This window comes from Liolophura sinensis, chromosome 7, assembly GCF_032854445.1.
Source record: "Liolophura sinensis isolate JHLJ2023 chromosome 7, CUHK_Ljap_v2, whole genome shotgun sequence".
Taxonomy (NCBI): domain Eukaryota; kingdom Metazoa; phylum Mollusca; class Polyplacophora; order Chitonida; family Chitonidae; genus Liolophura; species Liolophura sinensis.
This window is the reverse complement of record NC_088301.1, coordinates 36,481,871-36,494,881: the sequence shown is the minus strand read 5'-3', so window position 1 is coordinate 36,494,881 and position 13,011 is coordinate 36,481,871. Positions and strand designations below refer to the sequence as shown.

The 13,011-nt window shown below is 37.4% G+C and overlaps 2 protein-coding genes across 3 annotated transcripts in view; one reads left to right on the top strand and one right to left on the bottom strand.

The window, feature by feature from the left end:
* LOC135470314 (trafficking protein particle complex subunit 13-like) overlaps positions 1-2,028 on the bottom strand; it is a 47,989-nt gene extending 45,961 nt beyond the window's left edge. Inside the window, exon 1 of one of the 2 annotated variants that reach the window (XM_064749176.1) lies at positions 1,969-2,028. In XM_064749176.1, the coding sequence (XP_064605246.1) occupies positions 1,969-2,014 (46 nt within the window). In that variant the 5' untranslated portion in view covers positions 2,015-2,028. The remainder of the gene's footprint in view (positions 1-1,968) is intronic. The other variant, XM_064749177.1, reaches the window with a different exon arrangement.
* Positions 2,029-2,108: 80 nt separating this feature from the next.
* Positions 2,109-12,770, top strand: LOC135469644 (E3 ubiquitin-protein ligase TRIM23-like). Its single transcript, XM_064748179.1, has 10 exons — positions 2,109-2,218; positions 3,616-3,909; positions 4,602-4,880; positions 6,597-6,779; positions 7,654-7,869; positions 8,828-8,962; positions 9,519-9,648; positions 10,656-10,766; positions 11,057-11,181; positions 11,772-12,770. The coding sequence occupies exons 1-10, from the start codon at positions 2,117-2,119 to the stop codon at positions 11,949-11,951; spliced, it is 1,755 nt and encodes a 584-aa protein (XP_064604249.1). The 5' UTR covers positions 2,109-2,116; the 3' UTR covers positions 11,952-12,770.
* Positions 12,771-13,011: the final 241 nt, after the last annotated feature.

Genomic DNA, 13,011 nt, shown 5'->3' with positions numbered 1-13,011 from the left:
CTATTTATTTAGTAAATATATATATATATGTTGACTCTTTATCTATATGCATACACCAAGAAAGAAAATTGCATATGGGAAAAATGAATTAGTAGCCAGTCTTAAAAATTTATATAGTACATGTATATATATATGAGGAAAATGGTGATCAGGTTACAACTGACACAAAATGTCACATGGAAAACTACAGGAGATATAGCCAGTACAGATGGATTGACAGATAAACAACATTGCTATACCATAATACACTCCACTTTATAATGGCAGCAGGCTTTATAAAAAGAGAAAACAAGAAGACCCTGGTATCAAAAAATTCACTCATGATGATGTTTAACCTATTAAGGCTGGTTCACATATACAATAGCTGTAACCTGTAATTGCAACTCACTATTCACCTGCCAAAGTGGAGCTGGATTTCAGCATGTCACCTACCTTCCTGTGAAAAGTTGATGGTTTGTTTGTCAGATTACAAAACTTGGATAGTGTGGGCCTGGCAGAAACCCAAAATGAATCATGTATCAGTTACCCAGGTTTCCAATGCTGTTGTGTGTGTTACCATAGCTCCTATTATGATAAACTAAATCATAAATAATTTAAAAAAAAACACACACAAAAAAAAAACAACTTTGCTGTGAGAGGGCAATACTGTCAAGTTGAACATTACCATTTTCACGAAAAGTTTGCTTTTTAATTCTTTTCTAATCATTCTAATCATAGCAAAACTTTTCAAAGCCATCATAACTATAAACAGAAATTAAGGCAGAAAGATGCTGTGATTATCTAATGATGCAGAGTGATTGTTTCAGTGAAATTTCAGAGTATTATGAATGAATATCTGATGTTCTAAAAATAGATATGTTCAGTGATTATGTTACATATGAACATGCACAGATACTTTACTGTACAGTAAAGATTAATAGTCTGACAGAAGGACTACAGTAACTGTCCTAAAGGAGGCAGGGCTTCAAAGAATGTAGCCTAAAAAGACTCCAACTCATATTCTATGAAGGTCCACAATATGTCCCTCCTTCCTTTACACTAAATTTGTTATAGCCATGAAGGCTCCACAGCACACACTCCTCAGCCACTGAAGCTATCTTCACACTGTTTCCCTATGAAGCAGCAGGTGTGCGTAGCTGCTCCACACTGTGGCAGTGTTCTATTCTAAAATGAGAATTGGCCTGGGTCTCCGTTCAGAATGAAATTAACACGCTGAGTGTCAAGACTGCAATGACACTAGACCAATATAAGAAAATGAGTTTAGCCTTTCAGGGCTACAAGGAATGTAGTCTGATAACATTGAGTAGTAGGCTGGAAAATATAGTCAAGAGACCAAGCCAGATTGCACAGTGAATAAGACAGAACAGAGAGAGAAAGAACCTATCCAATGTGATTGTCACAGACATAAAAATTTCCAACAGGAAGAATAAAGTGGGCAGCTGTAAAGATGTAGGCTACTAGAATCACCCTATTATTAGTCAATGGGCCCCTTCTCAGAAGTTCATTGTGAAAAGCTGTTCTTCACTGAATGGACGTTACTTTTCCACCTGACGCTCCCCTCGAGTTTAAAGTTCCCAATAAACTGTCCCATGTACCGTATGGTATATAGATCTACATGTAGACCTTCTGTTTTCATTTTCATTCATTTATTTCGCAGGGTCACACATGTTAAACGTATGCTAAACTTTTATGACGTAAAAGACAATATATTAGGTGTCCATTGAGGAAGAAAATAAATGTATGCACTAGAAACAAAATGCGAGTTCTTGTCAATGAGTGACAGCAAAGCTAAACTATGAGTATGAGCCTGGTGTGACACTGACACTGACAGATGAGCCGCCACCTCCTGTCAGTTTGTTCGAATACCAGTTTCCATCAAAGTTCTATTATGATCAGCGCTAAACACACTCAGCGCCCATTTTCTACCTCTCAGAGCAATGTAAAAGGAAAAGAGAAGATGTTGCTTACCTTTAAGTGCCAACAAATGCTCTTTTTCTCGATCTCGTGCTTCCATCTTGTCACCGGAAGTAATTTTATTGCAACAACAACAGCAATAAACAACTCTCCAGGATTGGAGATTGGGGAAAAAAAATTCCCAAACAAGGAGAGAACTGTCATGCAGAAAATGATGGCTGCGGGAGGCAAGAACTACTGTAGCTTTCTCTCTTCAAATGGAAATTTGTCGTCAGATTATGATCGATCGTCAGAGTCCGAAAATGTATGTATAAGGATTGCAAGCAAAATATCATCTAGTTGCCTAAAAAGCATGACACCAGTGGTATGAACTATTGGCATAACAACAACAACACGCTTAGAAATGTGTTGATTATTATCATACGTTGTCGGCTGCAGGTGTTTCTCTACACAAAATTTTGAAAAACAAGAAAACCTTATATGAGATCCCAGAGGCCCGCAAGCATTGCACTTCTGGATTGCCGAAGACACGTTCTGACAAAATTTACGCCAGTGCAGTCATTCCAACTTATACGTAATATAGCTAAACCATTCCCCAAGCATCCCACGGTACCATCCCACCTCCACCTTGTCCGAGATTGTCCTGACGTTTTACAGAATTTTGTTTGGCCAGGGATGGCCCCAAAGCAACATCGGGGCGTGTTCCATTTATAAACCTGATGTCACAGTGTTTGAGACAAAAATTATGTATCAAAGACGTCTCCACAGTCTTAAGGTTCCAGACATTTATGTTCCTTATCTTTTCGTATGTCAGTTTATCGTAAGCACAACATGGATCTGTTACTTCCTACAACACGTGTCCAAGATTCATGGGTGATGTGCTCAAAGCAAACGGCTGTACCAACAGCACCGATCATAATCTCTCCCACCCCTTCCGCCACCCCTTGTTCCTTGTCTTTCGTCTACTCATTACATTAAGGGATTAAACAATAATAAAATTAATACGTAAATATATAAATCCAAACCAAACCCACACATTTCTGTTCTTTACTCTAGGATGTATAATGAGTCAGTCAGTATTCCAGTATTTAGTGTACATTGTATTTCATAGGGCTGATTTACAGCATGCATCTAACAGCTCCAAAAGAAAAGCTGCAAAGATTACACAGAAAAGATTGCACACACTTGCTTAAATATTATGCATCATGATATTTGGGGAATATCAATGACATGTCATTTGGAGGGATTTTGCCAATAGATTGCCAAAGGATTGCTGTTTTACTCCTAGCAATGCAGTAGACTAGCCCAGTTTCCTCTACCCATAGAGCTGGCCACCATTGCATAAGTGAAATATGTTTAGTGTGTCTGTTCTAAATGAATAGTTAAGACTTTTTGATACATCTATAATCTTTACCCTTACAGGCATGAAGTGTACACCTCAGTGTGAGTGATAGATGAGGTGCATGTGGCATGCATCAAGGGTACAGAAAATAATGATTTTCTTAACGACATGTATTTTAGATAACATGATTAGAAAACCAACAGTGCACAGATTTGTACAAAGACAGAAGCATGAGTAGATCACTTGTATACATTTTATTACTTATACACTTAAAGGTAGTAAACAAACTACTTATGGTAATTTATGATGATATGTAAGTCCCTCCCTGTAGATTTTCTTTATATCTTTGTATTTTCCAGACAATACTTGAATGCCGGGTATGTAACGAAGTGTACAGTTTACAGGGAGATAAAGTTCCACGTTTGTTGTTCTGTGGTCACACTGTTTGTCACCAATGCCTATCAAGATTTCCACTCCATGGTTCATCGCTTCTTTGTCCATTTGACCGACAGCCAACAACAATAGGGTACTCTGGAGTTTGGGATTTGAAGAAAAACTTTGCTCTGCTGGAACTTTTAGAAAAACTACAATGCTCAAAGGCTGCTCCCAATAAAAATGCATTTTCAGAGGAAATGCTCAAACAGGAGAAACAGGTATAACAGCTTTATGTAGTACAAAATATCTGCTGAGCATGGGAAAGAAAGCAGCAGAGCACAATTTAAAGGGTTTAAAATCTCCATTTGGTGTGTTAAGAATTGATATCCCAGTAATTTACAGTTATCTGATTATTGTGATATATGTAACAAACATTTTATTCATTTTGGTAAGATTTTACTCATCTAATACTACATTGTTTATTGTTGTCATTTTAGTTCCAATTAGTATATATACTTACATTTGCATAATACTAAATCTGATATTCAGTAGATCTATCTTGTTTGGTATTGTAACTAATACATAGTATTCCTTTTGATAACATTGTAGTCACTTAAAATACATTGTTTTCATTTTTAGTGCATTTTGCATGTTTTCTTACATTGGCACAGTACTTTACCTCAGCATATTGAGTTTATTATTTTGTATCTGAAGACGGTTTGACTTGTAAAATGCTAGATTTGATATCTTATTAGAAAAGTGTAATTTTCAAAAATTAAGTATTAAAACATTAATTGTCCTCTAAAAATGCACTTTTTGAGTGAAACATCTACCATACTTAATTTCTTTAATCGTGAATGTTCTGTTGCACAGTTCATGTAAATTTTATTTGTTTTTTTTTCAATCTAGAAATTTAGAATATCTCTACATATATGTAGACTATAGTTTCATAAACATTTAATGTTTGCAGTTGGCTGTTCCATGCGATGAAAATGAAGACCATGTAGCTGTGTTGTACTGTACAGTATGTAGCACAAATCTGTGTGTGGATTGTGCAGAGATGAGCCATGCGACACGCACACTCACAAGACACAAAAGGGTTCCATTGTCAGAAAAGCCCAAAGAAGTACCAAAGTGTCAGTTTCATCCAATGCACTTAGTGGAGTTTGCTTGCTTAGAGGAGAGTTGTCAGACCTGTCCACTCATGTGTTATATCTGTAAGGATTATGGAAGACATGCAAAGCATAAGGTAAGTATATAAAAAAATAGACTAATTAATATACATAATATACATAATAATTTTTTGAATGTGAACAGTAAGAGGAAACCATTGATCATGTTTATAAAAAGATATTGAATTATATTTTCCTACAAAAAGTATTATCTTTGAGGTTTTGGAAGTAAAATATATTGGTCAGGTATATGATTATATAATGGTCATGAGCCATCACTATTGTGTATATGGTTAATATGTGGTGATTGTGCACAGGTTAGATCCTATAACCATCACCAGTATGATGATTATATGTACAATGGTTAGATATCCATCTCCTGTATTTTAATAGTGTGATGACAGTACAGCTGTCAGACTACATGTATATACCATAATTGTCATTGTGTGATGATTGTGTGATGTCCCGTGCTAAATCCATCATCTCTGAGATGGTATTATGATTGTCAAACGCTAGGCATCATCTGTATGGTGGTTGCATGATTGTCAGATACTGTACTCATCATCTTTATGGTGATTGTATAATGGTTAGATGCTATATGCCTCATCTGTATGGAGATTGTGTGGTAGGATGCTATAGGCATCGATGGTACAGAGATTGTATGATGGTCAGATGCTATAGGCATCATCTGTATGGTGATTGTATAATGGTCAGATGCTGTAGGCATCATCTGTATGGAGATTGTGTGGTCAGATGCTGTAGATATCGATGGTATGGAGATTGTATAATGATCAGATGCTATAGGCATCATCTGTATGGAGATTGTGTGGTCAGATGCTATAGGCATCAACTGTATGGTGGTTGCACAACCAGATGCTATAGGCATCATCTGTATAGTGATTGTATGATGGTCAGATGCTATAGGCATCATCTCTGTGAGGATTGTATGATGGTCAGACGCTATAGGCATCATCTGTATGGAGATTGCGTGGTCAGATGCTATAGGCATCGATGGTATGGAGATTGTATGATGATCAGTGCTATAGGCATCAGCTGTATGGTGATTGCATGATCAAATGCTATAGACGTCATCTGTATGGAGAATGTGTGATCAGATGCCATAGGCATCATCTGTATGATGATTGTGTGATCAGATGCTATAGGCATCATCTGTATGGAGATTGTGTGGTCAGATGCTGTTGGCATCAACTGTATGGGGATTGCGTGGTCAGATGCTGTAGGCACATCTGTATGGAGATTGTGTGGTCAGATGCTGTTGGCATCAACTGTATAGGGATTGCGTGGTCAGATGCTGTAGGCACATCTGTATGGAGATTGTGTGGTCAGATGCTGTTGGCATCAACTGTATGGGGATTGTGTGGTCAGATGCTGTTGGCATCACATGTATGGGGATTGTATGGTCAGATGCTGTAGGCATCATCTGTATGGAGATTGTGTGGTCAGATGCTGTTGGCATCATCTGATTACTACCAACTTATAATCCTGCTTCAAGCAAGAAGTCTGACCACAATTAAGGCAAAATTTGTTTAGAGTTTACAATCTCATATGTGAAGGATCCCAGGGTTATGGCCACAAGATGTGTTGACAATCAGGATCCAATTGCATATTAGAGACTTCCAGCCTTAAAACAGTAGGATTCCCTATTACCATTACCCTGACTTTAAAGACTTCATCTTCGTATAACCTGTAAATATGTGATATGTCTGGAAGCATTTGATGCAGTTGCATCGTGTAAGAATTAATTGTACTTTGTATATAATTTATTCATATAGCACACTCTCCTGGATATGGAGGCTGAAAATGTCCGCTCATCAATCATCAGTGCAGTTCACCAAAGTAAGTCATTTGCTGAGGAGGTATTGGACTGGGCCAGGCGTCTGGGCACAGTGATTCAGCAAATTGAGGGCGGAATCCAAGTTATCTCAGGTCAGGGGTCACCTCCACACACACAACAGGTATACATCTTTGTTTCTTCAAAATTTGGCATCTGTTGCTTTGAAGACATTATATTTGTTGTGCTTATGGGGAATAGTATAGCATTTTTGAGAGTGGAAAGGTTGACTGACAGGTGGTCTGTGGAAAGCCTATAGCAGGTCATTTTATTCAAGGATGTCAGCAAATATTATATAGCTTTCATCTCAGATGAATATGGCACTGATGTAATAAAGTGATTTCAGAATATTGAAGAAAATACTTTTTATTTCCCATGTCTTGCATCACTCATCAGAAATTATTAAATGAAAGAATCATCTAGAACAGCACACTCACACCCACATGATATAAATTTTGTTTGACATGGCATCCATATATAAATGCACTGGGACTGGATGGGTTTTACATTTGGTATTCCAGTTAAAACACTGGCTTTGTAACCAGCTTATAGAGATACGTAAAGTGATTAAAGGGAATGCAATGACGTGTATCAGGTCTTCAGCCAAGGAGGCCTGTGTTTGAATCCAGCTCTGGGTGTTATGACTACATGTCAAAGGTCAGTGGCTTAACTCTGACACACTGATTTCTTGCAACCAGAGACCTGAACATTGTGATGTAAATGAAAATTCTTGAAAATTAACACCAATCAGTGATTCAAGGAGAAACCACATCACAGGTGTCGTGACATTGTGCTTCCAGTTCTCTAACATGGCATTTACAACAACACCTAGTAAGAATTCCATATTAAAAATTGATTTATGCTTACAAGTACAAAGCACGTAAGAACAAAGTGGGTGTGGTTGTTTAGGTCTGTTTCCAGCCCTCTTCCAAAATAAGTAATGTTACAGTATATTATTTGTTGTCTTTCCTTATACTTTCCTAATACGTTTTTTTTAGATCCACGGCACAGCTGACAAAGCGAGAGAGAAAATCAAACGTTATTTCAGTGATCTAAGGGAGACTCTGAACCACCAGGAAGTGGCTGCACACACTGAGGTGGACACTCATATCCGAGAGAGGCTGTGTGTGCTACGACAGCAACAGGAAGACATGGCCATTCTCCTTTCCCAAATCTCAGCTGTTTGCCATCAGTGTGAGAGCACCCTAGCTCAGGTAGTAACACATACATGTACATTTCATTCATGAACTAACACACTCACCTGGTTGTTTGCCTGAAATACTTCAGTCTCCTTTAACTATTTATTATTAGACATGTTGGAGTCTCCGTGGCGGAGGGGGTTAGTATGCCAGCACTGAGCAATGACCAAGGAGCCTCACACCAATGCATTTGCTATGAGCTCATGCTGGCATCCTCATTGGTGTACGTGGAAAGGTCTGCAGCAACCAGCAGATGGTCGTGGGTTTCCTCTGGTCTTGGTTTCATTCCACCATAATGCAGGCTGCAGTCGTTTAAATCAAACATTCTTGAGTATTGACTAAAACACCAATCAGATAAATAAATAAATAAATTAGACATGTTTATTAGGTTGATGATCTGAGAGACGAATGATGTGTTGCCCTTGAGACAGACATTCTGCTGGCCATTGAGACCAGTCGTGTTTTGCCCATGGGACCAGTCATCTATTGCCCATGAAACCAGACATCTTTTGCCCATGGGACCAGTCATCTATTGCCCATGGGACCAGTCATCTGTTGGCCATGGGATCAGTCATCTATTGCCTATGGGACCAGTCATCTGTTGCCTTTGGGACCAGTCATCTATTTCCCATGATCGTCTATGTATTACCTATGACAAGATGATCTATAACTTAGTACTGACAATTACTATTTGTTAAGGCTTGACGACATTGTTGTTGACTTTGTTCAACAAGGCACAGATTTTCAAAGGCTGGGACACTGGTTCATATAGGTTTATGTCCGTATATGAAAAAACCAATCCTTTAATCTTACCAAGACATAACCAACTTTTACTAACTGTTTTATAGTTATGATATTCTGTATGTAAGTACTTAAGGTAACCCTAAATATTTAATACATGTGTTACCAAAAGAGTATCATTATGATTATGAATTTTATCTGTTACAAGTTGTTTTATTGTATTTTGTTGCAGGAAAACTCAAAGGTGATCATTGCAAAGCAGGAAGTGAAAACGCTGCAGGAAACAATCCAGAAACAGCAGCAGCAGTTCTCTGAATTACCTGAGCAGTTGTCTCTAGACCCAGCCATACCAATTACTTTCACAAAGGTAACGAGAGATGCCACAATCCTGTGAAGTACTGTTTTTATTTTCTTTATGTACCTGCCTGCCTGTCTGTCTGTCTTTGTCAGTGTCATAAGAGAGTCTGTCCTAGAGTCTGTTTCAAGGGCCATATTGGTTCAGACACTTTAATAAAGCTTTGATCAATAGTGTAACATGTTTTATTTTTTAGGCTGCAGCTTAAGTCAAGGGATTGGTCAGGTACCTGATACAGGCTGGTGGTTTATTCCAGGCTCTTTGTTTTTCTCCACCCATAAACATGATCATTGTCATGTAAGTAGAAAGCTCACAGCTTTCAACATCAATCAGATGAATAATTCTGTCTGTTTGTCTGCCCTCTCCAGCTGTCAGTCTAACCTTTCCACCCACCTGTCTGTCCACTTCGGCCATGTGTACTGCATTTCACAAAATGGGAAACAAGCTCACAAAAACGGGAAACAAGCTAACTCCCCTTTTCCCACTTTTACACCACCCCAATGTCTACTTGTAATTTGAATGTTGAATGTAGATTTCTGTTGACATTTTTATGTTCATTTTTTTGTAGGACAATCGTGTCCACATAGGACCAAAGCTGGAGATGAGGGTTGTAACGTTAGGACTGGATGACTCAGGAAAAACTAGCATCCTTTTTAAGCTAAAACAAAACGAATTTATACAAACAATACCAACAATAGGTGAGTAACAGGTTTTTTTTTTTTGAATATGTTGATTATGTTGTCTTTTGTAATCAAAAAAGGGTACATAAAGCATTTCTTTCAATGTTACATTATAAAAATTCTTCTCAGCCTTCTTTGTGGGGTGTTGTTAGCATGTTAGCACAGCACAATGACTCACAAGAATCTTGCCAGTGTGATCAATGTGGTCAAGTTCAGCTCATGCTGGCATGTGATAGGTCTGGCAGCAACTTGCAAATGGTTGTGCGTTTCTCCAGGCGATATCATTTTTCCTCACACCATAATGCTAGCTGTCATCTTATAAATGAAATGTTCTTGAGTACATCCTGAACCATTATTCAAACAAATAAATAATTTTTGGAGGGACATAAAAATGGCTATAAACTGCAGTTTTCCTAGAAAGGCCATTCTAGAAGGCCAATTAAATGGGTGTCCTAAGCTGGTCTTGCATCCCCAGTAAGTTCATTGATGATGCCATATCCCAAAATTTCCGACCATTGACATAAAATGTGCATAAAATAGAGTGAGTTTATGTCTCAAAAGTGTATTTTTTGTATTCTTTGGGCATAACTTTTCTTCGTTTCTCTGAAAACCATAAACCGTGACTCAGTTGGTTAGCACGCCAGCGCAGCGTAATGACCCAGGAGCCTATCACCAATGCGGTTGCTGTGAGTTCAAGTCCAGCTCATGCTGGCTTCCTCTGTGGCCATACGTGGGAAGGTCGTGCAGCAACCTGCGGATGGCAGTGGGTTTCCACAGGGCTTTGCCTGGTTTCCTCTCACCATAATGCTGGTTTTAGTACGATGTAAAACACCAATCAAATCAAGTCAAATCTTAAAACCATAGTCTTAGTTCAAGAGTTGATTTTCATAAATTTTTTTTAAGGTTTACGTCATGCTTGATGAGAAATGCAACTGTTTTAAATGTACATGTATTTAAAATGCCTCTACATATAGGTCACAATCTTCTGATATTGATGCATCTACATTTTGTGTGTGTTTTTGTAGGTTTTAATGTAGAGACAATAGAATACAAAAATTTGAGATTTACAATTTGGGATGTTGGAGGTCAGCCAAAACTAAGACCATTGTGGAAGCACTATTATCTAAATACTCAAGGTAAGTCCATGCAAAATCAGAAACTCTAAAAGTGTGGTTCGTCAATAAAGATAGTCAGTTTAAACGGCAACATTTAAATTTATTGTGCATATCTAATTTGGAATTTAAAAAGTGCATTTTGCTATGAATCAGTATGTTTGAAATTTTAAATTAAATTGTGTTCAAGTTGTGGAATCAGCCCAGTTTTGTGTCAGTATTTTACTGATGACAATTTTCAATTTGCATCATTTGGGCCTCAATCACATCATCTTTTGATCATTTAAGCATCTGTTGTAATTTATTTCTTTCAGCCGTGATATTTGTAGTGGATAGCAGTAACAGAGCACGTCTCCAAGAAGCTCACAACGAACTGGCCAAACTTGTGCAAGAGAAGGAATTGAAAGAAGCCTCTCTGCTAATATTTGCTAACAAGCAGGTAGGGAAATATTTTGGAGTCAAGTAATCCAGGAATCTTGTGTATTTGAATCCAAAATTTATTATACAACAGATAATAAACAAGATGAGTACTTTGTGCCATCATATTAATAGTTTGTAGTATTGTACTTCATTGAAGTGGCACTGAAAAAGGACATTTTTCATGTTTAGGGCTAATATGATTAATACATAAACTGTTATTTACTTAGGTTTATTATAAAATGCTTTTTGCCTCAGGTGCACTCTTCAAACTGTTCATATTATGCACACATTAATCTTATAAAATCAACCATGTTGATTTTTGTTTTCTTCATAAAATTATTATGTTGAGATTTTGTTATGGTTCAGAAAGTTCCAGCCCTTTAACATTGAGGATGCTTTTTGGAACCAGATTCCCACGAGTTCATGTATGATTTTAGGTCAAGATGTTTCACAAACACATTTCATAGCGAAGAGATCATCTCCAGAATCTGAGAGCTTTCCTTCACCCACAAACCTCACTGTTGTCACATAGCTTAAATATTCTCAAATACAATGTCAAACCATAGCCAAAACTCTGTATGATTCTGTGTTACCCTTTGTGTCTTGCAGGATGTTGAATCTTGTGTCAGTATTGAGGACTTGACGCGGGAGTTTAACCTCTTTAAACTGTGTTGTAACAGAAGCTGGCACATCCAAGCGTGTGATGCCACAAGTGGGTATGGACTTTATGATGGCCTGGAATGGTTTTCAAGACAAATGGTGGCTGCAGGACCTATTGATCTTGCCTGAATATAAGTCATTTCTAGCACACTGGATGGAATTGTGCAAAAATTCATCTTTATTTATTTAAGCCATGCTCATCATGTTTGGATGGTTCAGTGCAGATTATCTGTTTCTAAGTGCATTTTGAATCAGCAGTTCTGTGTGCATTGTCAGGAATACCTTACTTTATGTGTGCTAAATATAATCCAGAAAGATTGTTTCATTTCACAATACACTGTGTAAGATTCCAGATCCCAAAGAAAATAGGGATAAACTGCTTGGTTGCAAGCTATTTTGGTGCAAGCTGGAAGCTCAGGTCATGGTATTTGGTTTTTTCTTTGCCTACATTTTGAAATGTTAAAAATTTCGGATTGTTTCAGTGGGCACTTGTATTTCAATCATCGTTTATACCTATACTGATTGCATCTAAATCTGTATTACTAGCTTCATATAATAAATCCACAAAATTTGGTTTTGAACATGTTCTAGTTTGCGAACAATTTCTAAAAGAAATCAGACAAGCGAAGTGTCAGTTTCAGATGATGGTTTGTACCTGCCAGTTATATATTGAAACCTATTTATCAAACACCTAAGCTAATAAGAATACTACAGGTACATGTAAAACAGATTTAAGCAGACCATACCTTTGTGTAGTTTAGGCAGTTTGTCTCCTTTCAGAAACGTTAACATATTAACATATTATCGCATATTAAAAGCCTACAGTCTGAAACACCCATCATAAAATAAATTTATTTGTATTCAATTTTTCTTTTGCGTATGACTGGCAGTGTAACTGTAAATTAAATGTCTGTTGATATGAATTCACTAAAAATAAAAATATTTAAACCAAGCAGTTATTTGCACATTCTGTTATAGATTATAAGTTATAGACAATTTAATAAATTTATACCAAAAGGCAACAATTAATTTTAATGAGGAAAAACGTAAATTTGAATATGTATATTTATTTCTGGCTGCTATTAACTTTGGTCTTGGGCAGGAAGTTTGTCGATTCACTGCTCTCACCGGTCTGGGGCCTTGGGGACAATAAGCGGCCTACAACGCTAGTCTGCCTTCATGAATTAAA